The following is a 25714-nucleotide window of genomic DNA, read 5'->3' as shown; positions in this document are numbered from 1 at the left end:
AGCGTGGCCTCCACCCAGAGCTAACTCCACCCGCGTCCGCCGGCCCCAACTCGAGACCGAACAAGGAAGCCGCAGCCGCGCCTGCGCCCCGCAGTGCCTAGCCCGGAGCGCCCGGTCGCGCACGCGACCCTCGCCGCCGCGCATGCACACACGCTCTCAGCACGCGCTCGCACGCGGCTTGGCCCGCGCGCCCACTCCGCGGGGCGGGGTCGGAGGCGGGTCGCGGGACTCCACTTCCCAGCGTGCCCCGCGGCGACGCTCGTAGCCGCTGAGGAAGAAGGCCGAAGCGCGGCGGCCGAACGGCGGCGGCGCGGGTCCCGCCGCACGCACGCACGCACGCACACGGGCGCACCCCTGGCCCCGCCCCCGGAGGCCCCGTGCGGGAGCGCGCTCGGGCGTGCGCAGGGCGGCGGCGCGGGCGCGGGGGCGCGCGGTGACCGTTGGCGCTGAGGGGAGGAGGCAGCGCGGCCGCCGCCGTTGCGCAGATCCGGGCCGCGGCTGTGGGGAGGGCGCCGGGGCCAGTGACCTTCCGGAGGCGGGAGCGAGCCAGGGGGCCCGGACTCCGAGCGCCGCCGCCGCCGCCATGAACAACTCGGGCGCCGACGAGATCGGGTGAGGACGCGCCGGCCCGCGCCGCCGCGTCGGCCGGCCCCCGCCCAGACCGGCCGGGCCCGTCAAGGTCACGCCGCGGGGCCGCGCCGAGCCGGCGGCCCGGGGTCCGGGGGGCGCGACGGGCCGGGGGCCCCTGGGGTTCCGGGCGCCCCGCTGCCTCGTGGCCTGGGACCCCGAGCGGGAACCGGGGGTCCAGGGAGTCCTGTGGGTTTGGTCTACCCGCCGCCTCGTGGTCTGAGACCCCGAGGTTCAGCCGGAGAATCCGAGGAGTCTTAGAGGTCCAGGCGCCCTGCCGCTTCCTGACAAGGAACCCTGAACCTGACCTGGGGGTCCCCACTGTTTCATGCTTGAGGGAGACCCCGCCGCCTAGCCAGAGTTTACCGTCGGGGCCCCTCGGTCGGAAACCTAGGGGGTCCGGGGCATCCTGTCTACCCCCACGCCAGTATTTCCCACTGGCGGGGGGCAGAAGCGTCCCCGCGCCCGTGTTTTTCCTCGGGGACCTCGAACAGGAACCTGGGGGGTCCAGGCGCCCCCTGCCCGTGCGCGAACTTGGAGGCTCAGCGCACGTGGCGGCCCGGTCGCGGGGGTTCCAGTGCTGCCGCCGCCCAGCTTTTCCCACCCAGGACTCACAGCGGCGGCCCCTCCACCATCCACTCCACTACCAAGTGAAGGTTTGCAAACCGAGGGCTCGAGGGCCAAGGTCATGGGGGCCGGTCCCTGGTCTGCTTGCCGCGCACCCTGAAGCGTCCACCATCTCGGCGCCTCCGCGCCACCTGATGGGGTGTCTGCAACTGTTGTTTTTATGTTGCTCTAGCCTCTTCCTGCTCAGCCCCCATCTAAGCCCCATGGGTGTGTTTGAGATAGAGACCTGGAAAGTTGGGCGGAGGACTGACAGTGGTGTTTCTGAGGTCTGTCTTCTTGTTGCAGCTATTAGCGAGAGGAGGTTTGTTACAGCTAAGTTTTCCCTTTTAATTATAGCCTTGCTTAATGTTAAACGAGCCGGAGAGCAGGGAAGCGCTCCCAGAGGAACCAGAAAATCCATTTCTGCCCTAATCTAGGGGTTTGGTCTAGTTTTCTTTGCAGAGACTGGGTTCTATAGCATCAGCATAATTTTATAGTTAAATCCATTTTGCGAAGATGGAAGAACAGCCTGGGCTGGGTTTCCATGGCCTTGTGTACATTTCTGAGTGCCCTTCGCTTTGAACAGATGCGGTGTTTACAAAACGTTTGACTTGGTGAGTAAGTCATTGTTTGCCGCTGGGTGGCTGGCCAGGCTCTGGCAGCAGGTTACACTAGAAGACAGAAAATGCGTTTGTGGGGTCCCGGATCCAGAGTCCCCGCGGCTCTTAGAGCACCAGAAGGAAGGCACTTAGCTTCTAGCCTGGTCTGTTTGGGAGAAAGGTGCAGGCCCTGGCAGTCTGAGTTGTGTGTAGGGTAAATGAAAAGTTGCAGCACTTCCAATGGGAAACTAGCCTGTGGGCAGAATGAAAGTTGTAGCCCAAAGGGCCGGACTTGAGGGGGGCCAGCAGTCTCCCTCAGCCAAAAGGATCTTTTCCTGACTTCCTTAGGTCTGGAGGGGAGGGAGCCTCCAGATCTAGGAGGCCTGCCTCTTGTGCTTGAGGAGATAGTCAGGCTGGGCTCCCTGGCAGTTCCCCTCTACAGCTTGTACCAGCCCCTGGGCAAGGGTGGAGCCAGGATCCCCACTGGTTCTGGAAGGTCCTATCCTCTGTACCGTAGACCTACCCCAGACCCACGGGCAACCTGGAGAGCCCGCAGAGTTGGTAGCAGAACCAGGATGGGATCAGGGACCTTCCTGGCTGTGTTCCCTGCCCCCGCACCCCAGTGAATCCAGCCAGGCCTCCTGACTTCTAAAGCTGTAGATCTCAGGTGTCCCAGGACCTGGTCATCACTTTGCCCCTCAGCATTGCTCAGTTTCTGTTTCCTGCGGGAGCCTTGTTTCTGGCGGCTATGGGGAGTGCAGGTCCACGTTAACTTCCTTGTTCTGGTGGCTGTTCCAGTGCAGTACTTATGACCCTGCTGGCTCCCTGACCATGGGCCCTATTGTGTGTGGGGGGGACCGCAGTTGTCTACTCAGGGTGGTTGCCACATGGTGCTCAGAGGAAGCAATTGCCTGTGTTGCGGGGGTATGACGGTCTGACTGGTCACTGGTGGCACCCACCATCCTGTCTGACCTTCTTCACTGTGGTGTCCAGTCAGCCCCTCCGAGTGGCTCTTGTGGGGAGGTTGACAGGCCATGGGGCGGCTCCCCTCCTGGTTGGGGACCCACATCCTCAGGAAGTGTGTGATGCGTGAATGCCACCCCACTAGGGAACTGCGCTTCTGCACTGGAGTCTCTGAAGGCAGACCTTCCCTGCATCTGGATGTGATGGGCTGGGCTTTCAGCATCCTTGGTGTCACAATGGCCCGGTGGCCAGAGTGGAACCAGGGCAGGTCTCAGGGCAGAGGGCCAGGGGGAGCGGCCACAGTTACATGTGGCCTCACAGGGAGCCGTTGGTGTAGTAGCCTGGTCTCTGCCATGGCCTTGGAGAGTCAGCTTGAAGGAGGGTCTTCTGACTGAGGTTCCCAGAGCTGACAGGTTGTGGAGGCAAAGAGGAGTGAGTGGGGCTTTCATCTGGCAGACGCAGTTCTGCTGGTGGCCCATGGGCTGGTGAGGAAGGACCCCGATATGTCCGAAGAGAGAGTTCTAGGGGGACCTGTTGGGGGAGCAGCACTGAATGTGAGTCTCTGGGAGAGAGTCCTGGGCAGGTTGGGGGGTGGGTAGTCAAAGACTGGAGGTGGGTGGGGGTGGAGGCCATGTGGGGCTCAGGTGACTTAGCTCCGAGGGGTCTGAAGGTGAGCCGACGGTTCCATGGGCCAGCTGTCTGTGGAGTGGTTGTTGTGGAGCTCTGGCTGGGTCACAGGGTGTGGACCTGGAGCATGCCAGGCTGGCTTGCCAAGGCCTAAGGGAGTGAGCACCCATGGGGGGAGGTCGTCCTGTGGTAGGAAGGAGGTGTCTCGCGTTCTGGACCTGTCCTGCGCACTGCGGGGTGGAACAACATCCCTGGCCTGATGCCCCCAGGGGGCAGGACTGTCCTGTTGAGGTCTCCTGTTAGAGAGTGCTTTTTGAGGCCTGGTTCCCAGTGTGTCCAGGCCACTTGCTCCCGGGGGCTAGGACACGGGTCCAGGGCTGCTTGGACACCTGCACGGTTGGCCATGAGGGTTGGGGACTGTTCCACTTGACCCTTGTCTGGTTCCAGACATTGTGGCAGAGCCTCCTTGATGGAGCAGACTGAGGCTTAGTAGGGTCAGGGGACCTGGCCAAGGTCACTCCTGGCATGGCTGAGCTAGAGTGGGGAGCCCACACTCCTGGTGAGCTGGCCTGCTGCACCTTGCACCCCTGATACTCCTGCAGTGCTTCCTCTTGGGGGTGGTGCTATGGCCAGGTTTTGGTGAGAGGTCACTGTCAGCGAGGGCAGTGCTCTGGCAGGCGAGAATATACTGGTCCTGTCTCGGGGCACTCAGTGAAGGCCAGGCTAGGGTCTTGTGTGTGCAGCCCCCGTAGTCCATGAGAGGTGATTTCACCTGCAGGTGAAGGAAAGCCCAGACTGTGGGGAGAGACCTCCGCCTCACCTCTTGTTTTCGGGCCTCCAGTCTGTCACAGAGGGCGAAAGTGGAATGGCTCCCCAGCTGCAGGAAGCCGTGAGCACAGGCTGCAGAGGAAGAGAGGGCCTGCCAGTTCATGTGATGGACCCGGCCGCAGCCCCCTGTCCTCGTTGTCTGGTGGTGCCTGCCGTCCACCGGGTGGCGCCTGCTGTAGGCAACCAGGTCGAGGAAGCCCCCGAAGGCTGACTTTCTGGCATAAGTGGCACATGGTTGCTCTCAGGAGCCATCCAGGACCAGGTTTCAGGTCAGCAGGTGGAAGCTGCCCAGAGCCTGCCTGCCACCCGGTCACCCCTCTAATGTTGGGGTACAGGCCCAGGAGCCTGCGCTTATCACAGACCACCTGTCTCCGGTCCCAGGGGTGGAGGAGTGGGGTGCAGGATCTGTGGGGGCCCCCAACTTCAGCTGCAGCTGAGGGATGAATGACACTGTTCAGAGTAGGACAGAGTTGGAGAGGGAGCCACACAGGGTTAGCTGATCCTCTCACCTGCTGAGTTGGGTGTAAACACCCAACATGGCCTCAGGTCACCTGGTGCCAAGCAAGTCTGGGCTGGAGGGTGGGCACAGGCTGGTTCCCATGCGGGTGCATCCGGCTCATCCTGCCCAGGGCCCCTGAGACCGCCCCTGCCACCACGGGTCAGTGAGATCTCCCAGGACTTCCTGTCTGCAGACGGGGAGCAAGAGGAGAGCAAATAGATGAAGTCCCAACACAGTGCTGGGCCTGGGGCTCTGCAGTTCGTCCCCAACATTGTGCCTTGTGCCAGCCAGGCCCTGGCGCTTCCTCAGGTTTCACCTCCTAGTTTCTGTAACTTGGGGCCCATAGAGCAGTGACAGGAACAGGAGTGCAGTCCCCTGCCCTCCTCACGTGGGCCAGCGTGCCTTTGCAGATGCTCCACTGTGTCCTGTTTTCCAAACACAGCGAGGTGATAGCATCAGAAAGCCCCATGTCCACGTTGGCTCCCTGGCCAACTCGAGTGCAAGTTCCAGTGTTGTCAGCTGCACAGAGGACGGCCTTTCTCGTCTTTTTCCACTAATGTCTGATTTTGAAATTTAAACATGGGCTGGAGCCTGGACTGGTCAGACCAGTTCCACCCTCTGCAGCAGTGGGGGGTTGGGTGGCTCGAAGGGACACCACTGAGGCCTTCCCATCTTGGTCAGATGCAGGCTAAGCAGGCAGGTATTCCTCTCAGTTGGGGTTTGTCCTGGGTGCTCTTAGAATGCTCAAGATTTTTTTCCTCTCCAAGCTGCTTTTCCACAGCAAACCTATTTGTGCCTATGCCAAAGACCTGAGCAAAGAGGCAGTCTACACTGGCCTGGGCCAGCTCAAGTCCTTCTGTCATTTGCCTGCCTTGGTGTCAGGCGCTGGGGGAGGGGGGGCACGGATGGGATTACGCTCCCCAGGGTCTTAGGGAGCAGGAGGCACCTGCCTGACCTCCCAGGGGTGTGTAGGGGCTGGACAGAATGGTCAGGAGGCTGGGTGTGAGCCCCCTGGCTTCCATCCAGGAACACGCCCTGAATGTGTATGGGGGTGAGGGGCTACCACCCGAGTGGGGTGGGAAAATTGTTTCTTCTACCCTGAGCCTCTCTCCCCCAGGGAGAGAGCCGCAGTGGGAGGGACCTCTGAGTATAGCTGAGGTCCCTGCCCTGGTGGGTCTGTCCCCGTGCCCTGGCTGCCGGTTCTGGGGCTCAGTGCAGCCAGCCTCAGGGGGCTGTTTTGTCTCCAGGCTGTGCAAGAGGGGATTGGCTGTGGACCAGACAGCACCCAAGTGCCACTCTGAGAGTGCCAGTTTCACTCATTTTTCTGGGGCAGCAGGCGGGATGCAGAGTGCCCTGCCTTGCCTGCTGGTCACACCTGCCCCAGTTGGAGCCCACAGCACGGAGCATCTCTCCTTTCAGCCAGCCCAAGCATGGCAGGCACTGGTGGGCTCTTTTTGTTCTGGGCCCGACCTGAGGTGTGTAGACACCAGGCATGGAGGCACTGGGAATGGTGGCTCCAGGGAGGACCAGTACTTTTCCTCTCACGTAGTAGGGCTCTGGCTTGAAAGTATAGCCTAAGCCACTCGGCTGAGTCCAAGCTCCAGGGGCCTCCCCAGCAATTGGTGGTGCTTACTCATACCCAAGTGCTGGGTACCCCTGCTTTGTCCTAAAGCCCCACTGCTGCTGCCCCTTGAGTTTGCCATGTGGGGTCTCAGATGTGGCCTTGAAGTCTTCGGTGTTTGCAGAGCAGTTGGGAAGGGGCTGCGTGATCCCACTCCTGCACTGGCAGGGTTGGGGGTGGCAGTCTCTCTTACTGTGGTTGAGGTCAACATTTATGTACGACTCTGGATGTTGTGACTCATACTCGCACCATTTCGGCAGATCCCGGTGGCATTTTTCATGCTGTACCATGGCCGTGCCCCCAGGTGACCACCCTAGGGTGAGCTCGATGGGCAGCACCGCAGGCAGATCCCTCTGTGGTCGTTGGCTGTGCCATGCAGCTTGTGGGGTCTTGGTGCCCTGACCAAGGGTTGAACCCAGGCCTTGGCAGTGAGAGTGCGGAGTCCTAACCACTGGGCCGCTAGGAACATCCTGGGCAGAACCCTCCTGACCCTGAATGTTTTCTTGTTGAATTGCAGGAAGCTCTTCGTGGGCGGTCTTGACTGGAGCACCACCCAAGGTAAGTGCACATGGGCTATGGGCTTATGACCTTGTCTTCAAGTTGTGAGAATTAGCGTTTCAATTCTTGACTTACTGTCTGGGTTGGAGGGGGGGTACTTGATTGGGAGTAGACTGGGGCAGCGCTTTGGAACTTGATCTTGTGCTGATGCTTCTGGTCAGGGAGGGTGGAGACCGGTTTTGAAGGCAGAAGCTGGAGACGGAGCCTGCAGAGTTAGGCGTTTGTGGTGGTCGCTGTGTTCAGCCTCAAGGCTTACAAGTGTCCCTCCTTTGGCAGCTCATTCTCCTTCCCGGGGAGACGGGTGCATATTCCCTTCCCTGGCACCTGTCCTTCCCCCTCTCCCTATCTGCCACCCCCATGTCAGCAGGTCAGCCAGCATAAAGGTTACTGGGTGCACACTCTCCCGGTCAGGCTGCCAGGCCTATGACCTGCCTGACGCCTGGCTGTGTGTGTCCTGACCTCTGAGCAGAGACGCTGCGCAGCTACTTTTCCCAGTATGGAGAGGTGGTGGACTGCGTGATCATGAAAGACAAGACGACCAACCAGTCTCGAGGCTTTGGCTTTGTCAAATTCAAAGATCCAAACTGCGTGGGCACAGTGCTGGCCAGCAGACCACACACCCTCGATGGCCGAAACGTGAGTGCCCAGCCCTGAGGAGGCACCTGCAGCCTTCCTGCTTGGTGCCCCTGCGCCCCAGCGCTGTGTGGGTGCCAAGGATGGCCTTCCCCTGGGGTTGGGTTACAAGAGTTATAGCTCCAAAAAAAAAAGTTACAGCTCCGAGCTTAGACCGGACACTGGGCCAGGATGTGGTCCAGGCAACCTGCTGGGCCTGTACCCCTGACCCTACCACTGACACCTCCTCTTGTTGGGAGATAAGCCTCCTGTTCACAGCTGTCCTTTGAAACTTCCGACAGATTGACCCAAAGCCATGCACGCCTCGGGGGATGCAGCCGGAGAGGACGAGGCCGAAGGAAGGCTGGGTAAGGGGCGGGGGCTCCCTCCTGCGTGCTTCCCTGGGGCCCTTGCTCAGTCAGACTGAGCAACAGCGGACCTTCCCGTGTGGCACTGAGCAGCCAGAGGTGCCTGAGCACTTGGATTGATTCAGTGCTGGGAGTTTTTCATCTTGTAGCAAAGAAGTATCTTATTATTAGTCTACGTTAGAAACAATGGCTCTTGGCTGTTTGTTGTCAGGAACCTCGTGTTCATCCACACCGACTGCTCCTACTGCCCCCACTCAGCACTCTGCTGGCCACTCCCCTCCAGGGCTGAGGCCTGTCTATTTTAAAATGCACCTTGGGGACCCTGTAAGCCTCCTGTGCCCCCCAGGACCTGGCCAACTGTCACCAAAGTGTTCCGTTCTCAAGGAAAGCCCTACCAGACATTGTGGACTGGTGCTGTTGAGGGCTGGAACCTGGGAACCTTCATTTGTGGCAGGATTCCCAGCTCTGATGGTAAACAGGGCCTCAGACCAGGTGTGTGTGTTTCTGAGTCTGCTAGGAAACATCAAACACAGAAACAGTGGTGCAGCAAACACCTGGGTAGAAACACTGCCCACGCCCTTCAGTAGTCTGCATAGCCGCGCCTCTGTGCTCTGTGGGCACTACGTCCAGGACACCTGAGGGGACCAACATCCGTGGGCGCTCAAGTCCCTTCTATAAAATGGCTATGACGGCGCACGTCCTCTGAGCATCTTAAATCGACTCTAGTTGACTGGGTTTGCCTGATACAGTGTAAATAGCTGGCTGGCATGTGGCAGATTCAAGGTTTGCTTTTGAAACTTTGGACTTCTTTTTCTCCAAGTGTTTTTGATCCGTGGTTGGTCGAATCCCACATGCAGAGCCTGTGGCTGTGGAGGTCGGTGTGTGTGTGTGCGTGTGTGTTTGCGCGTGCATGCATGCGTGAGCGTGTGTGTGCGTGCGTGCCCACCTCTGCTCGTGTCCCTGCCACCAGCACCCCTGCCCACAGCCCCCCAATAATGTAGTCTCTTGAGTTCCCGGCTGCGGTGCCTGGGGGAGGCAGCTTCAGGGGTTGTCTGCAGAGGGCGGGATCTGGCCCTGAAGGTGAAGAAGGTGACAACTGTTCTCAGTCTTAGGAACTTGCCACCACCCTTTGGTCACCAGTGGGGTTGGTGCAGGCCCTGCTGCTCATTCTCTGAGCCAGAGACACTCTGTTTGGGACACTTGGGCCCCTGGCCCCTGTTGACCAGTGAGGTTCTCCTGGACTCCTTGGTCCCTTACGGTGTCTGGTCTGCCTTCAGGGACTGTGCCCTGAATAGCAGGGTGTCTTTGGAGGATTCCCCACGTGGACTAACCATTTTCTCTTTGTTGAAATAGCAGAAAGGACCCAGGAGTGATAACAGTAAATCAAATAAGATATTTGTCGGAGGAATTCCTCACAATTGTGGTGAGACAGAGCTCAGGGAATACTTCAAGAAATTTGGAGTGGTGAGTCCTTGTCCTGCCCACAGCCGCGATCGGGGCGGGAATGGCAGACCCCTGTGTCCTGGGGAGGCAAGACGGCTCAGAACACCCAACATGGCTAGTCACCCGCAGGGGAGTGCTTGCTGCAGACGGGGCCGTCTCCCCTCCTGGGAGACCCTCGGCTGGTTGTAACCCCGCAGTCGAGAGCACTTGACCGCATCTGGAGAAGTGCTGGACATGGCTGGGCCTGTACACACACACCCCTCCAAGAAAGGGATGAGGGGCTTGTTTTCCAGAAGAGGCTAAAATCTTTCAGAACTTCACGGGGGCTTATACAGGAACTGAATTCTAATAAAGCAGACAGGAGGCAGGCAGGGCCTTGGGGGCCTGCAGGTGTCGGGGAGGGAGGCTATCCCTTGTCCTAAGCAGAGGCACGAGGTCACCTCCAGCTTCCACCCAGCACATGTTCTCTGGCTGCAGTGTGTTTGTCTGGGGGTCGCCTATGTGTGCCTAGGGCCTGGCAAGGAACTCGTGCCACAGTGCACGATGCGGGAGCGTGGGGAGCATGCGGGCCCAGCCAGGCCAGGGGTAACTAACCCTGACTGGGAGGTCCTGGCACATGGAGCCCTGGGCCCCCGGTGACCCTCCACTGCTCCTGCCCCACCTATGAGCACCCCTCAGCCTGCTCACGGCCCCAAGGGTCTCATACCCCAGGAAGCGGGCCTTTTGCCTCGGGACCTCCTGGCGGTGGGCAGACATGCTGCTTGCCGACCTGGGCCCTCAGACGCCTATCTCTGTTTCAGGTCACAGAAGTGGTCATGATCTACGATGCAGAAAAGCAGAGGCCTCGAGGTAAAAGAGATCGAGTTTGTCCTTGTCCTTCCCCCTCAGATGGCAAACTATTTCACACTTAGGTGGTGGTTGTAGCGAGCCTGGCCTCAGCACAGGGCGACTCACGAGACTAGCGTAGTCCTTCCCACGCAGCCCCGGCCTGTCTGCTTCCAAAGGTCAGGCGGTACAGTCTTGGGGTTCTTTCATTTTTGTTTTGTTTTTTAAGCTCATTCTTTGGAAGTTTTTCCAACTTGACATGAATTTCAGCATGGTTTCTGTTTTTAAGCGTGTCCTGAAAGATGAGTGGTTTTGTTAAATGGTGAACTTCTCAATTATGATCATCTCCTGTTTGAAGTTCACTCAGTGAAGTCGGGGGTTTCATTTTATGTTGTCAGGCTAGGACTCCCTCCAGCTCGGCTTGAACGTGGAGTTTCTTTGGTGCGTCCCATGCTTTTTTCTTGTTTTCCTGTTCTTTTTCTGAAGTCTGTGGGACAGGCAGGAGGGCGCGAAGCTGCCCCAGCCGCCCATACCTGCACGGCCACATTGGTTTGCAAGGCTGGGACACTGGGCACCCAATTTGCGAGCCCTTTGTGTTTTGGTTTTTTTTCCTTTTTTTATTTTGGCTGCTGCTATCTGTCCCCGCCTCTGTGTTTTGGTTTCTGAACCGCTTTTGAACTGGCCTTGTGAGCCAAGTGCATCCAGCCCGCGGCCCCTGCCCAGCCCCTGGAGGCACTGCACCAGCCGCGCGCCCGCAGCATGCGCCCGCCATGCTGGAGAATAGTTTGCCATTTGAACCTCACCCTCCTCTCCCTCCATGGTTAAGTAACGTACTTTCACCTCATGTTGATTAAGCTGTTAAGTCTTAGTCTTAACTTTACATAGACGTACTTGATTAGTGATGCACTTAAGTGTTTTCATAGAAAAGTACAGTAATGTTAAGTAAGTTGTTTCTCCTTTTCTCTCTGTGAATTATTTGTGATTAACGATATCTCTTTAGATTTCTCTTCTCCAGGTGCTAAATTATATCACACAGGTACAGGCCAGTCCCGCAGTCAGAGGAGGGAGCGGGCTTTGCTCCAGTGGGGTGTAAACGAAGTTTCAGTGTGTTTCTGTTCCGCTTCCTCAGCGGTGATGTCGCCTCTTGACAGACAGACGCATCCCTAGAAGGCCCGCCCCGGGGCTCCCTCCCCACGACTCACCGCCTCTTGCACTCTAAGGACCGCGAGCCCTGTGGCTTCAGACCCTCCTGCACTTGGAGAAAACGTTCACTTTCTCACATGCTGCTCATCACCCATGTTGTGCTCCACCACTTGCCTCCGATCCTGGGGCATCTTGGGACATGGGGTCCTGAGGCTGCTCTTAGGTCCCCTGCAAGGCTGCCTGCTGTTCTTGGCCTGGGCCCTGGGGTGCGCCGGGCTGCCTGGGCGGGGTCTGGGCGGAAGGGGTTGGCAGGAGGGCACTCCAGTCTTGACCCGCGGATCCGTGTTCCGTGTGGGTCCTGCCATCCTCAGCCATGGGCCTTGGCGAGTCCCCGTGGGTCCCCCAGCGCTAGGTGGGCGGAGGGTGGGCACCACACCAGGAGCAGCAGTTGGTCAGCAGGTGCCCCAGATAGCTTGTCCCCAATTTCTCTTCCTGAGCCTTCCATTCAGCCCCCGCTTCCCGCTCCCTCCCTGTCCCACAGTTCTGAGCACCCGTGCCCCTCCCAGAGCTTAGTCCCCGTGTACCCGGCTCTGCCTCTGCTCCCTCACACTGCCCCTCCACCCCCCACATCCCCATTGCCTGGCCTGTCTTCTCTGGTCTGTTTCTCGTTTCTTCTCATGTGGTGTGCGGGCTCAGGCTGTGTGCGTGTGTCATGTTTGGACATACGTATGTGCTAGAGAGCTGGCCCACCCCACGAGGCTGGGCCCACACTTCTGAGCTAAGCTGCTTTTTTTTCCCATCTTTGTCCTCTTCCTACCTCGGTTCTGCCAGGAGTCTTTCCCCATGGTCCCTGCGACCGTGGCCCCACATCCCTCTTTGTTCAGCTTGAGAAACCGGGATCCCAGGGCTGCCCCACCCTGTATCCACATCCCTGGAAACTCTGTGCCCAGCCCCTCCCCTGCACCCTCGGCCCTCCCCTGCGCCCTGCTTCTGACGCTCCTCGGCCCTTCCCTGGCCTCTCCTTTGTTCCTTGGGGTTTTCTGGCAGTTGTTGCCATGAGTGGTCTTAGTGCTCAGCGCAGATGGGCCCCCGGGGACGAACAGCAGCCCGAGGGTTGGACACGCAGGCTAGCCAGGCGGCCCGCCCACCAGACCAGCAAACTTCGTTTATACTGCACTCTCTTGTGTTTGGGAAACACTAAATTGTCTTTCCCGTTAAAATTGTCCTTTTGACGACATGGTGCCTCTTGCTCTTGCTGCTGACAGCAGTGTTTGAGCTGCTGGAACCCCTTGTGGCCTGTATCTCTGTGTATTTAGTCCGTAGATACGTACAGATATAGACACTGTGTGCATACGTATGGTACTTGGGCAGGACTCCTCGGGCTTACCCAACAGTGTTGGGCAAGCTTGGCGAGGCTCTCACTGTGGTAGAGATGTGCCTCCGTTAACGCTAGAGCAGCGTACGGCTGCTGTCAGCACTAGCTGCCGAACGATTGCCAGCCGAGGGGGAGGACCCTGGGTTTCAGAAAAGCACAAGTACACCCATGACACATGTGGGGCTGCCTGTCCGCTGGGCCCTCACCACCCCACTGTCCAGATGGCGGCTATGACACACCCAGGAGTCCCAAGGTCGTCTTTGATTTGTAACTGGCCACAGCGTCTGGGCTGAGATCAGCTCCTGCCCCGCAGCCTCACACACCAGCTTCGCTGAAACCCTTGGTCGATCCCTCGGCCCGTCCCTAATACTGTTCATCATCCTGTTTTGTGTCACAACACCCTGCTACCTTGATTCACTCTTCGTCGTTGGCTAGGTTTTGGATTTATTACTTTCGAGGACGAACAATCAGTGGACCAGGCTGTCAACATGCATTTTCACGACATCATGGGCAAAAAAGTGTGTAGTTGTAGTTTTATTTTACCTTAAGACCAAACCAAGTCTTAGGCAACCTAGGGATTTCACTGGAGAGGAGATCCCTTAGCAGGAGAAGGGCCGGTTGAGTGGTCCTGGGACCCCCTCCTGTGGGTCGGACCTGGTTCAGGAGCCCCTGGCTATAGAGCCCCTGGGGATGGCCAGGGGGGTGGGCGGGCTACGTCCAGTGAAGTCACGGGTTGCCTCAGGCTTGGTTTCAGTGACCTCTCCTTCAGATGTGTGTCCCCTCCCTGACTGTCCCATGCCGGCCTGGAACGTGTCAGGCTGCGAACCTTTGAGAACTGGTTCCGTGTAAAACTGACGGCAACGTAAACATCCTGAAGGATTGGTTTCCAAATTGGGTCACTTACTGTGAACTCGGTCCGACCACATGCTCCTGGTAGTTCTTAACTCCATACAGTCAAGTGACCTCTGGTTGTTTCATCTTCATACTGTGTTGCTGCCTCGGAGGGAAACTCAGAAAGTGGCCTGACCCCTCCTTGCCCCGTCCTCCAGGCCCCAGGCTCCTCGTCCCTGAGGCAAGCCCAGACCCCCTGCCAGAGCCCCGGCCACCCCATCAACTGAGACACAGAGGGAACATGCCCCAGGGTGGCCCCTCTGTCCCTCATATCACAGATGGGCAGCTGGGTTAGCTCCACCTGAGCCTGCTGTGCAGGAGACACAGGCTGTTCTAGGTGCTCATCAATGGCTAGTTTAGGGTTGGCATGTAGGTCTCCGGGGTGCGTGCCGTCATGAACACAGGTTCGAGGTGCTTGTGTACCCTGCTCAGGGTCCTGTGATGGTTACAGCTGGGGAGCAGTGAGGGCCTCCTCAGGGCAGGGTCTGCTCACAGGGGCAGAGTCCAGCCTCAGCCCTGTCTCAAAGGGCAGGGGCCCCCTTGTAATTAAAACCTGAGTACAGGCCAGGAAGAGCAGGAGATTTTTTTCATTTTTAAATCACAAGGGCTGCTTTGCTTTGTAAGCAGGAACTGTGTTCCCTTAAGGAAAGTGTGTGAAGACTCATTAATTTGAGTTCTTTGAAACGTCCTGCTGTCACACCACCCGGAGCTAGCAGGGGTTTTGTTCCCCTCTGTGGAGCGTCCTTGGGGCATTGGAAGGTGGGGTCTTTGTGCCTCTGTGCCCTCCTTGTCCTCTTACAGAAAGGGGTTTAGGCCAAGTTGATGGGGTTCTGAATACACAATGTTTGCCAGGCTCCGAGACCCCAAGGACTACTCCAGTGAATTCATTGTCTCTTTCTCATTAAAATTTATCCTACAAACAAGAGCAACTGGGGATTCTTGAGTGCTGATGCAGCCCTGGAGTCGGGGGTCTGCTGTCAGTCGGCCCAGAATGAAAAGGCTGTGTGAGGGGAGCATGCAGCCTGGTGGGGCAGGCACCTGGTCCTCCGCCCACCCTCCGCATGCAGTGGCTCCTGGCACCTCCGAAAGGGAAGGCTCCTGGGCTGCTGACCTAACACAGTATGAAGATTGCTTACTGATTCAAATGTCCATTTTATTGCATGTTTGTTTACTTTTTTGTTAGATGTAATGTAAGATTCTCTTATCACATCCATCCCCTCTGACATTATTTTGAGTTAATTGAGATTCTTTAAGCATTAGCCTGGGGAAGGTAAGTCTTTTATCTTCCATTAGACATTTTAAATACAAAACCTAAGTAAACCAACTGTGTTTCTCAGGTATGAGCTGGAAGCGCAGGCAGGTGGGGGCTCTGGAGAGGGCCTACCCGCCGGAGTGGCCAGGAGGAGGGCTGCACTTGAGGGGAGGGGCCTGGCCTCTTGTGTCCCTGGGTCTACACTGTCCCTTAACTTGACCCAAAGACCCCTTGTCATACACAGAACTCTGCAGACTCTTGGTCCTCAGCCTTTTCTGCAGTGGGTGGGGCCTCACATGTTTTATAGTTGGATCTGTTGTACCTGAGAAACATTTTAGACAAAAAAATTAAAAATTTTTAAGAAAAAAGTTACTAGTCTAAATAAGGTTTATAGTTAAGTATTTAGTTTTAAGTCATAATAAGATGCTAAGTGTAGTTGTAAGTTACCTGAGGGTGTGTCTGAAGGGAAGGGGGCTTGAGACCCCCAGCGCCTCTCTAAATCAGAGCTTGATTTGTCCAGGTGGAAGTTAAACGGGCCGAACCTCGGGACAGCAAGAGCCAAGCGCCGGGACAGCCAGGTGCCAGCCAGTGGGGCAGCCGGGTCGTGCCCAACGCTGCCAACGGCTGGGCAGGCCAGCCCCCTCCTACATGGCAGCAGGGATACGGCCCACAAGGTAAGGGTGCTGCCTGCCCACCAGCCCCAGGAGCTTCCTGCAGCTCTGGGACCTGGGTGGGCCATGTGGGATACGGGAGCCAGAACTGGGGAGTGTCCTCGCCTGGGGCCGAGTGGATCTGTCCCCTCTGCCACTCCCAGGCGGCAGGGGTGCTGGGGAGGTCATAGGTCATGCCCAACAGCCAGCTTTGCCCCCAGGGCGAGCACTGAGTCTGGAGTGGATGTGGGCAGGTCAGGCTGTCTTCAGAGCTTCACTTGGATGCTCCTCAGAGGAGCAGGGAGGAAACATGAGCCCTGCCTTGTGGGCCCTCTGGGTCTTTTCCAGCGCCCCTGGCTTTGAGCTTGCCGTGTAGCATGGGTGGGCCTTTTACAGGCCACTTGGATGGCCGGGGGCCTTCATGCCCTTTAGAAACCGAGGGAAGGGCCAGTGTCCAAGGAGGGGCCCCAGCACCCTGAACTGTGGAGCTGTTTCTGCCTGGCTCCGCCTTCACCCTGCTCTCCTCAGAGCTGGCTTTCAAAGTGTTTTTTAGTGCAAAATGAGCCACAGCTATAGGAAGCCGGCTAGTGAGACCGGATGCTCTCACACCCATCGCAGGGAAAGAACCAGCGCTTGGCCGGAGGACACCCCGGGTCCCTGCTCTCCTGGCTGACAGCCTCCCCATTGGGTGTCCCTGGAGCTGCTCTGACGTCTTCCCCTGCACCTGAGATGTGTCAGGAAATTGGGTCCCCTGGGGGGGCAGGGTCTCCCAATCCATACCTGGTGCTGATGTGGCACACCCCACCCTTCCCTATCTCCCTGCAGGAATGTGGGTGCCGGCAGGACAGGCGATCGGTAAGTCCCTGTTGGAAGAAAACCTAGAAGACCAGGATCTGAGTGGGGTGGGGCAGGGCAGGCAGGAAAGGGGGCTTCTCCACCTCACCTGTATGCTGTGTTCCAGGTGGCTATGGACCGCCCCCCGCAGGAAGAGGAGCCCCCCCACCGCCCCCACCCTTCACCTCCTACATTGTGTCTACCCCTCCTGGAGGCTTCCCGCCTCCCCAGGGCTTCCCCCAGGGCTATGGCGCGCCCCCACAGTTCAGTAAGTGCCTCGGGCCCCTGGGGGTGGGCCTGGGGCATGTCAGCACAGAGAGCCGGCTCCCCACACCTCAGGTGAGGGCTGGACTCACCTTGTCAACTCGGCTGTATTCTCTGTCCCCAGCAGCCTGTTTCCACCAAAAGAGGAGTGCCCCCCACTGACTCCATTGGGCCAGCAGGTGGGGGTGCTGGGGCATGTCGTTCAGCCGGCAGGAGGAGTCCGTCCCCTTCCGTCCCTCTCCGACCCTGGGCTGCGTGATGAGTGGCCATCTGTGACCAGGGACCCAGGACACTGCAGTTTTGTAGCCCTGCCATGGCATGCGAGCCACCTGACAACCAAGTCAGGCTCCCACTCCCGGCCCAGCCCTAGGTTACTTTCATTTCTAATAGGAAAGAGCAGGTCTTTCGTCATGGATGCCCACATTTCCCATCCTCCTGGGACCCTGGGCTTGGAACGCAGCCCCACCTCTGCCAGGCTACTGGCTGGTCATCTGCCCAGCAGGGTCATTCGCTAGGCTGCAGGCTGGGCAGTTGGGGTGGATGCATGTGGTCCTTGCGGCTGAAGGGTGTGAGCACCGCGTCTGTGTCTGTCTCCTGTCTGTCCACAGGTTTTGGCTACGGACCTCCACCTCCCCCACCAGATCAGTTTGCCCCGCCGGGGGTTCCTCCACCACCGGCCACTCCTGGGGCAGCACCTCTGGCCTTCCCGCCACCTCCATCTCAGGCCGCCCCGGACATGAGTAAACCACCAACCGCCCAGCCCGACTTCCCGTACAGCCAGTATGGTGAGTGTCTTGCTCCCCATCCACCTGGGGGGTGGGTGCCACAGGACTGTGGGATTGCTTGCAGGGCCCAGACTTGAGCAGGCCTGAGGTGGGTTCTTGGCCAGGGTGCTGGTGTGGAGAAGCATTCAGGACTTGGCACCTGTGTCCGGGGCCTGTGGGTGTGGGGGCCCCAGCGGGCCTGCGCCATGGGTGTCTGGATCTGCCATGTTCTGGGTGGGCTTGGGGGCCATGCGGCGTCAGTCGGCATCCAGCGTCACCAAGGGGTGCTCACCAAGTAGGTGCTGGAGACCAGGGTCTGCGGCCCGTGAAAGCAGCTTGAGTTGGGGCAGGGTGGCATGGGGCTCTCTTGTGCTGAACAGGTGCCCCCCAGCACCCCCACATCTCGGGCTCTTGTGCCCTCGGGGCCTTGCCCGGCTGTGGTCACGTGGGTTCTCGCCTCACCCAGAGCAGGACAAGGCGGTGGTGGGTGCAGCATTGCTGACCCCTAGAGGGGATGTATGAGCAACTGAGCAAGCATGTGCCCCCCCACCCCCCGCTCCTCTGCCAAGGCCGCCCAGGGCAGTTACCCTGGTCTCATCTCTCGCCAGGCCTGGGCACCTCTTCTCCAGAGCCGCCAGGCTTCGGCCCACACTTTGTTTACACTCTTTTGGTCAGGCTGAGCAGTGATGTGGCCTAGGTAGGTGGTGCCTCCTCCTCCATGGTCCCCACTGCCTGTGCCCGGGCCACGGACGGCACCTCCTCTGCCGTTCTGGGCGGGGGTGGACTTGGCGGTGCCCTTGGGGACGGGCCCTTGCCAGGGTGAGGATCTCAACTGGCCACCACCCCACTGGCCCTGGAGCTCTGCCCCCACCGTCGGCACCATTGACCCAGGGGGCCTTGTGGGGCGGGTTGGCCCTGCTCAAAGGAGGGGCAGCACTGTTGGAGTCCAAGCTCTGCAGCTCAGCCTGATCTGTAATGTTTCCTCAAATCGTGGAATCTGCCACGTCCACCCTGAGTTCCACTGGAGAACAAACTTTGTAGGAACCTGTCGTCCCCTAGTTCTGGCCAGGTGTCTGTGTTTCCAAGCTTGAAGGCCTCGCCAGCCGCGAGGGTGCGCCGCACGCCCCCAGCCCCAAGACAGGGCAGTAAGTGGGGGAAGGGGTCTCGGAGCTGCTCTCCTTTCTGTGAAGATGGCTGCCCGGTCCCAGCGGGGCTCCGGGGGGGATCCCTTCGCCCACTGGGTCCAGGCCCCACCCCAGCTCACCGGGCTCTTCCCCGCAGGTTACGGACAGGACTTGGCCAGCTTCGGACAGGGCTTCTCAGACCCCAGCCAGCAGCCCCCTTCATACGGGGGCCCCTCGGTGCCTGGCTCGGGGGGTCCCCCCGCTGGTGGAAGTGGCTTTGGACGCGGTCAGAACCACAACGTACAAGGATTTCATCCCTACCGACGCTAGCCGTGTCCCCTCTTTGCGGACGGCAGGCGGCTGAGACCAGGATTCAAACTTGTGAACTCGTGACAATCACAAACTTGGTGGAAATACCAACTCGACCATGGGGGGAGGGGGGGAGGCTTTTGGCGGTGGCTGTGGGTACCTGGACTGAGGTTTTTAAATATATTTCTTTCTCTAACCCATCAGCACAATAAAAAAAAAGTCACTGGTTCAACAACAGGGTTTAAAAAAAATTCTTCAGCTTTAATTCAAAACTTCAGGTTTCTTTTTCTTCCTTTTTTTTTTTTGAAATTATTTTCCTGAGCCTTTATTTTACCGTATATTGTAAACTTTTATGTTAAAGAAAAAAATATACATTTACAAATTGTGAGATTTTTAAGAGAAATTTTCTACGATGTATACTCGCTTATTTTTTAATTTAAAACAGGGTTTCTGTCGGCACTGGTGGAGGTGAGGGGCGTTTTTAGTCCCTTGCTCCTGGCTTTGAGGGTTGGGACTTGTTGGTCCAGAAACTCTGGGAGCATAAAGAAGAAATCTACTGAGTGTTTTGTTTTTTGTTTTCTTCTCTGCTTTTGTCGACTGGCGTGCCTGGCCGTATCTGCAGGCGCGTTGTGGGGCCGCGCCCGCCTGTGTCCGCCCGCCATCCAGAACCAGGGGGCCAGGCTGGCCCATCTCCCGTGCTCGGGGCTTCAGGGCGTCCGCGCTGACCAGTTTGAATAAAGAAAGTGCGTTTGGACTAGAAACCCACGTTGTGTCCGTCTTTCCCTCTGCTGGGAGTAGCCCCTTCCCATGCGGGGAGCCGGGCCCTCCTCAGCAGGTATGGGGGTCTAGAGTCTGGGGTTGGGGGCCTGCTCAGAGCTGCAGACCCCCTGTGAGGGGCCTTGGGCGCTGGGGTCCGTTGGCTACTTGCTGGGTGCCGAGGAAGAGGAGTTTAGACAGATCTGGGTGGGGCTTGCCAGGCCCCTTGCACCCACCCCTGCGGAAGTGACACCTGTACTGTGGCTTCGGGCAGGCTGCTCACCTTTCCAAGCGTTGGCTGTGGGCAGGGGTGATGGGACTCCCAGTTCAGGGCTGATGGGGTGCAGTTTGTGGAGCTGAAGGTCGTGGTGGTGGGCCAGGAACCTGGGGGCAGGGAGGTGGGGTGGGACGAGCTCCCACCTGCAGTTATCCTTGCCATGTGAAAGGATGGGGCTGTCACTCACTGTAAAAATCACAAGATTTTAGGAAAAAAGTGATTTGAAAATGTCCTGGATGGCTCCAGTGTGCTGGACTAGAGATAATGCAATGAACTCAAACAGCCAGAAAGCCCTGCCCCAACCAACAGACCAGCTCAGAGAGCTGGGGAGAAAGGCACCTTCTCCTCTAGACCCAAAAATGCCCCTCTTCCCGTCCCTTGAACAGCAGGAAGATCAAACCAGTCAATCCTAAAGAAATCAACCCTGAATATTCATTGGCAGGACTGATGCTGAAGCTGAAACTCCAGTACTTTGGCCACCTGATGAGAAGAGCCCACTCACTGGAAAAGCATCAGGATCCTGGGAAAGACTGCAGGCAGGAGAAGCGGGCAACAGAGGAGGAGATGATTGGATAGTACCACTGACTCGATGAACATGAATTTGAACAAACTCAGAAGATAGTGAAGGACAGGGAAGCCAGGCGTGCTGCCATCTATGGGGTTGCAGAGTCGGACACGATTGAGTGAATAACAGCTGCCCTCCACTGCTGGAACCCCCAGGCTGGAGCTGGCTGCCTAAGTGTATGGGAGCCCCTTCTTCAACTGGGGCACATGTGACTCATCACTGCCCATTTTGAAAACTCAGATTGGTGCTGCATAACCTCTATAATAAAACCCATGTTAAAAAGTGTTTACGGAGTGCCTGTTTGCAGGAGGTTCTGCAAACGGTTCTGGCTGGCTCCATCGGGAGCACGGATGAGGCAGAACTGTAAGGGACAAGGTCATACAGATAGCTGAGCCAAGAGGGTGGGACACTGGCTTTGCACAGATGGTTAGAAATGGCATCCCTGATAAGGACCTGCAAGCCTTCAACAGACAGAATTATATAAAGTAACAACTGTAACATTGCAGTGTAAGGTTTGCAACATATAAAGGGGTAATATAACAATACCAAGAACAGGACAAGAGACCAGAACTATATAGGGGTTCAATTCAGTTCAGTCGCTCAGTCGTGTCTGACTCTTTGTGACCCCATGAACCACAACACGCCAGGCATACTTTGTCAATATTCAGTGGAACACTGTCCATCTGAAGGTGATTCTGGTACATTAAGATGTATGTAGTTCCATGATGTCAGCAATTCCACTTCTGGGTGCACACCCCGAGGAAATGAAAGCAGGGACTCAAACAGATTTGCACATGCCTGTTCACAGCAGCATGATTGACAAGAGGTGGAAACAACTGGTGCCCATCCATGGATGATGGATAAACAATGTGGTTCGTTCAAACAATGAAATATTATCCAGCCTTGAAAAGGAAGGACATTTTGACACCTGCTACAATGTGGATAGACCTGGAAGACATCAGTGCGAGAACCCAAACACAGGACAAATACTGCACAACTTCACTCAGAGGAGGTCCCTAGAGGACTCAGACCCATAGAAAAATAGATCGTGGGGGGCAAGGGCTGGAGGAGGGTGAGTGAGATTTCAGTTTGGGAAGATGAGAAAGTTCTAGAGATTACGGTGGGGATGCACAACGTGACTGTGTGCTTAATGCCACCGAGCTGTGTGTGCTTAGAAATGGTTAAAAATGACCAATCTTAAATTGTCACAATAAAAAGCAACCGAACAGGTGCATATGGTACTCTAAAAACCTAAAAAACTACAATGAAAAAAAATCATTCAAAGAATTAATTGTTCTCCAGCACCACAATTCGAAAGCATCAATTCTCTGGCGCTCAGCCTTCTTTATGGTCCAACTCGCACATCCCTACATGACTACTGGAAAAACCATAGCTGTGATTATACAGATCTTCGCCTCTGCTTTTTAATTCGAGGTCCAGGTTGGTTATGGCGGAGGGGCTCTTTTATTCTTCGAAGACAGAGTTCTAACCTCCGGACAGCAGACGGCGCGCGTCCTCTGTCGGGAAAGCGGAAACGGAAGCGCCTGCGCGCGCAGGCCGGGGGAGGGGCATTGAGACCCCGCGATAACTGCGCTGGCGCAGAACGAAAGATCCTTTCTGAAGAACCGGCAAGATGGTGAGTGTTACGTTCTCCTTGTCTGTTCCGGGCTCATCTGGTGCCATCCGAGCTCTGGCCCGCAGCGGAGGCCGAGGCCAAGCCGGGAGGCTGCGGGCCTCTCCTGCAGGCCTCTGGAACCGCCGGATATGGGGGTGCGGGGCGGTCTTGCTGGTTGTCAGGATGACTCGGGGCAGGGAAGGCCTGTGTCTGCCCGCTTGTCCCAGCCGAGCCCCCGGAGCCGCGCGGGCCGCCCTGGACCGGGCGCGAGGTGGTGTGTTCCCACGGGCTCCCATACCGGGAGCGCCGCGCGGTGTTCATCGGGAGCCCATTGACCTCACCGTGGGGATTGGGGGTGGGTCTGGGGGACCCGCTCACCCCCGGCCCGGCCCGCGCAGGCGGAGGTGGAACAGAAGAAGAAGCGGACCTTCCGCAAGTTCACCTACCGCGGCGTAGACCTCGACCAGCTGCTGGACATGTCCTAGTAAGTGGCGGCAGGGCAGGGTTTGGCGGCTGGAGGGGTCCCCAGGGTGGGCTGGGGGGGCTGCAGCCTGACCTGCGGCCGTGGACCATATGCAGGCGAGAGGGCGGGGCTGCGTGCCGATAAAAATAAGTCCTTGAGGATTGAACTGAACAGGTTTTCCACGAGTCCATTTTGGACGTTTTGGTGTCCACTCGGACACGTAAAGGGCGCTCTAGCCCGCCAGCCTTACAAGATCGGGCAGCCGCGACTGGGATTTGGCACGTGGGCGGGAATTTGGCGACCCTTGCTCTAAGGTTTGGCCGGAGCTGGAAACTTTTAGGAAGGGTGGGTGCGAAGCCCGGGCCCCGGATGGCAAGAGAGGCTTGTGAAGCCAGGGACGCCCTTTCTCCTAAAGGTGTGCGCGGTCTGGGGCGGAAGGGCACAACATACGGCCCTCATCGGCCGGGGGCTTCTCAGGGTGGCCCCACTGCTGGGTTCTTGAGGCTAGCCAAGCAGGATGCCCGCAAGTTTGCAACTCCCCGACTCGCCTGTTTTACCGGCTCGGCTTCCTCGTTTGTACATAGCAGAGCGGGGATTCTCGAACTGGAAGGCTTCTCCCGCGCGAACTTTGGGAGCGGGTGCTGTGGGCCCTGGCCGGGCCGGGAACGTCGATCTCGGAGCTCCTTGTGAAGCAGGAGTGTTCCCTGGTGGGCTGTGGGGCTGGGCCGGATCTCAGACCGCCCGCTGTGCCGGATCTCAGACCGCCCGCTGTGCCCTCGCCCGCAGTGAGCAACTGATGCAGCTATACAGTGCGCGCCAGCGACGGCGGCTGAACCGCGGCCTGCGGAGGAAGCAGCACTCTCTGCTGAAGCGGCTGCGCAAGGCCAAGAAAGATGCGCCACCCATGGAGAAGCCCGAGGTGGTGAAGACGCACCTGCGCGACATGATCATTCTGCCCGAGATGGTGGGCAGCATGGTGGGTGTCTACAACGGCAAGACCTTCAATCAGGTGGAAATCAAGGTGCGTGTGGGATGAGCTGGGCCCAGGGGTGGGGCGCCGCCACCGTGCCTCAGCTGACTCTCCTTCACCCTTCCTCTGCAGCCTGAGATGATCGGCCACTACCTAGGCGAGTTCTCCATCACCTACAAGCCCGTGAAGCACGGCCGGCCCGGTATCGGGGCCACCCATTCCTCCCGCTTCATCCCTCTCAAATAACCTGCTGGCCAATAAAAGCAGAGATTTCTCTAGTCCTGAGTGCGACCTGTTTTTACTTCCCGTGGGTGCTGTGACCCATCAAGGCTCCCAGGAATGGGGCTGGGCATTATCACAAAATCTGGAGGCTAAGGTGAAAAACGGGCCAGAGCCAGGCAGCATGTGACCTGGGCTTTCCTGCTGTAGACACATCCGGTCTCAGGTAGGTTGAGGCCAGGGATCAGGTGTACTGGGTTCTGTGACAAGTCCTGGGATTTTATCTCAGTTTTAACATAATTTGTTCTTACTGTTAACGTCTGGGTGTGGGGTTGGCACAGCACTGTGGGATCCTAGTTCCCCAACCAGGGATCTAACTTGCTCTCCCTGTAGTGGGAATGTGGACACAACCACAGGACTGCCATGGAAGTCCCCATACTATAAATATTTTGATCTGGAGTTGAGTTGACCAGAAAGCACGGGTCACTGTTTATAACCTATCATGGAGAAGGCCAGAGACAGTGTGACAGCACTGAGACTAGAGTGTCTGCAAGTTTGGCTAGTAGTGTCCCTCATTCACAGGGTGCGCCTATAAACCCCTAGGGAAAGAGGGACAACCTGGAAGGAACAAGGCTGTTCAAAGTAAGCAATGTCAAAATGCTGCTGGACCCCTGCAGTCCATGCCCCCGTCCCACCCAAGTTCCCGTTGGCTGAGTGGGGACCAGTGGGCCTGACCTCCACCTGGCAGGAGGGAAGGGTGAGGGGAAGGAACACCTGGGTGGTGGAAGTGAAGAGCAGTGAGGGGCTGCCCGCTCGTTCATGGGGTAGAACACTGTACGGCCTCCTGTACCCAGTCAGGCTTCAAAGGGACCAACTAGAAACTTGGGCCCATCATGTGAGGCTTGGGTGTCAGGTGAGATCATTAGCTGTCTGCTTCATGGACCTTTGTCAGAGATACAACCTGGAAGATCTGGACTATACAGGCCAAGTTCACTTCAGACCAGGAACTGCCTGCCTGGCCTCACAGCTCGAGAGGGAGGTCAGGAGTGGGTGAGCGTTTGCTGTACCCTCGATTGTCTATTTTGGGGGTTTCTGTGATTCAGAAAAACACGTGCTGAAGTAAGCATGTTTTTCACATTGAATTCAAAGTGTATATAGAGGGGTAAGTAAGTGTTAGTCACTTAGTTGTGCCCAACTCTGCCACCCCATGGACTGCAGCCCACCAGGCTCCTCTGTCGACGAGATTTTCCAGGCAAGGATAGTGGAGCGGATTGCCATTTCCTTCTCCAGGGGCTCTTCCCAACCCAGGGATTGAACCCTGGTCTGCACTGCAGGCAGATTTTTTACCGACTGAACTACAAGGGAAGCCCCATATAGAGGGGTACCTTAGGGCAAATTTGCCCCTTTTTGGAGAGGAGATTTTTGACCCTGAACTTGAAAAGCTATACAAGTGCAGTTTTGGAGCCTCCAGGCCCCTGCAGGTGCAAAATGCGGGTACCAGGACTGAGCCCCTCCACCCTGCTGGGTGGAGAGGCCCTGGTAGAAGTGGTGATGGGCGTGGTATCGGGATGGATAAGCATTGCCATCTGGCTTTGTAAATAACAACTACACGTATGATTGGGGGACAATGCAGATTAGTACCGCAAGGGAACACCTTTTCCCACGCAGCTAGTGGTGCGCGCAGCAGCAGCCAGGTGGCGCCCTATTCCGGCAGAACTTTTGGAGATCCAGGGGGCGGGGCAGGAGCCCTTGTAGACTCGGATGGCCTCTCTCCGGTCCGCTGGCTCAGGCCACGCCACGCTCCTGCTTTGTCCCGTCTCCTGAATATATCCTATTGGTTCCGCTCCCCGTACCCCAACGCTGAGGGCCATCTGCACCAAGTCAGGTAGTTCCGTCGCTCGATCCTCGGCTCCCTGTCGGTCAAAGTCAGCTGCCTTCAGAACCGCTTCCCCAGCGCCCCACTCCTACTACCCTGGCCGTCAACCTAAATGCATGTCATCCTCCTGGAACCTCCCCAGGTTCCAGAAGAATGCCTAGGGTCCGCTGTGGTCCATGAAGTCCCTCCTC

General features: G+C 57.6%; 2 protein-coding genes across 6 annotated transcripts; both read left to right on the top strand.

Annotated features, from left to right (window-relative positions):
* The first annotated feature begins 278 nt into the window (after positions 1–278).
* On the top strand, positions 279–19543 carry DAZAP1 (DAZ associated protein 1). Of its 5 annotated transcripts, none has more exons than XM_055429511.2 (12): positions 279–612; positions 6888–6928; positions 7398–7564; positions 7843–7908; positions 9262–9372; positions 10152–10200; positions 13130–13212; positions 15358–15511; positions 16313–16342; positions 16449–16589; positions 17194–17370; positions 17958–18596. In XM_055429511.2, exons 1-12 carry the CDS (start codon positions 584–586, stop codon positions 18044–18046), a joined length of 1137 nt encoding a protein of 378 aa, XP_055285486.1. In that variant the 5' UTR covers positions 279–583; the 3' UTR covers positions 18047–18596. The 5 variants fall into 5 exon arrangements, with proteins under 5 accessions (XP_055285486.1, XP_055285484.1, XP_055285483.1 ...); XM_055429509.2 differs by lacking the exon at positions 17958–18596 and adding an exon at positions 18631–19543 and having other exon boundaries at positions 290–612; positions 9265–9372; XM_055429508.2 differs by lacking the exon at positions 17958–18596 and adding an exon at positions 18631–19543 and having other exon boundaries at positions 292–612.
* Positions 19544–21953: 2410 nt separating this feature from the next.
* On the top strand, positions 21954–23706 carry RPS15 (ribosomal protein S15). Its single transcript, XM_055429514.2, has 4 exons — positions 21954–22016; positions 22394–22479; positions 23245–23479; positions 23561–23706. The coding sequence occupies exons 1-4, from the start codon at positions 22014–22016 to the stop codon at positions 23672–23674; spliced, it is 438 nt and encodes a 145-aa protein (XP_055285489.1). The 5' UTR covers positions 21954–22013; the 3' UTR covers positions 23675–23706.
* The last annotated feature ends 2008 nt before the right edge of the window (positions 23707–25714 follow it).

This window comes from Moschus berezovskii, chromosome 8 (genome assembly GCF_049115385.1).
Source record: "Moschus berezovskii isolate FMDL1 chromosome 8, NW_MosBer_1.0, whole genome shotgun sequence".
Lineage (NCBI taxonomy): Eukaryota > Metazoa > Chordata > Mammalia > Artiodactyla > Moschidae > Moschus > Moschus berezovskii.
Note: the sequence above shows the minus strand (reverse complement) of the source record. Positions and strands in the feature narration are given on the sequence as shown.

Bases quoted from the DNA above. Each gene is read 5' to 3' on its own strand.
- DAZAP1 (XM_055429508.2), top strand. From the start codon at position 584: ATGAACAACTCGGGCGCCGACGAGATCGG. The intron at 9,373-10,151 runs GTGAGTCCTTGT...TCTCTGTTTCAG, and splicing joins ACTTCAAGAAATTTGGAGTG to GTCACAGAAGTGGTCATGAT. The intron at 13,213-15,357 runs GTGTGTAGTTGT...TGATTTGTCCAG, and splicing joins ACGACATCATGGGCAAAAAA to GTGGAAGTTAAACGGGCCGA.
- RPS15 (XM_055429514.2), top strand. The intron at 22,480-23,244 runs GTAAGTGGCGGC...CCTCGCCCGCAG, and splicing joins CAGCTGCTGGACATGTCCTA to TGAGCAACTGATGCAGCTAT. The intron at 23,480-23,560 runs GTGCGTGTGGGA...CTTCCTCTGCAG, and splicing joins TCAATCAGGTGGAAATCAAG to CCTGAGATGATCGGCCACTA.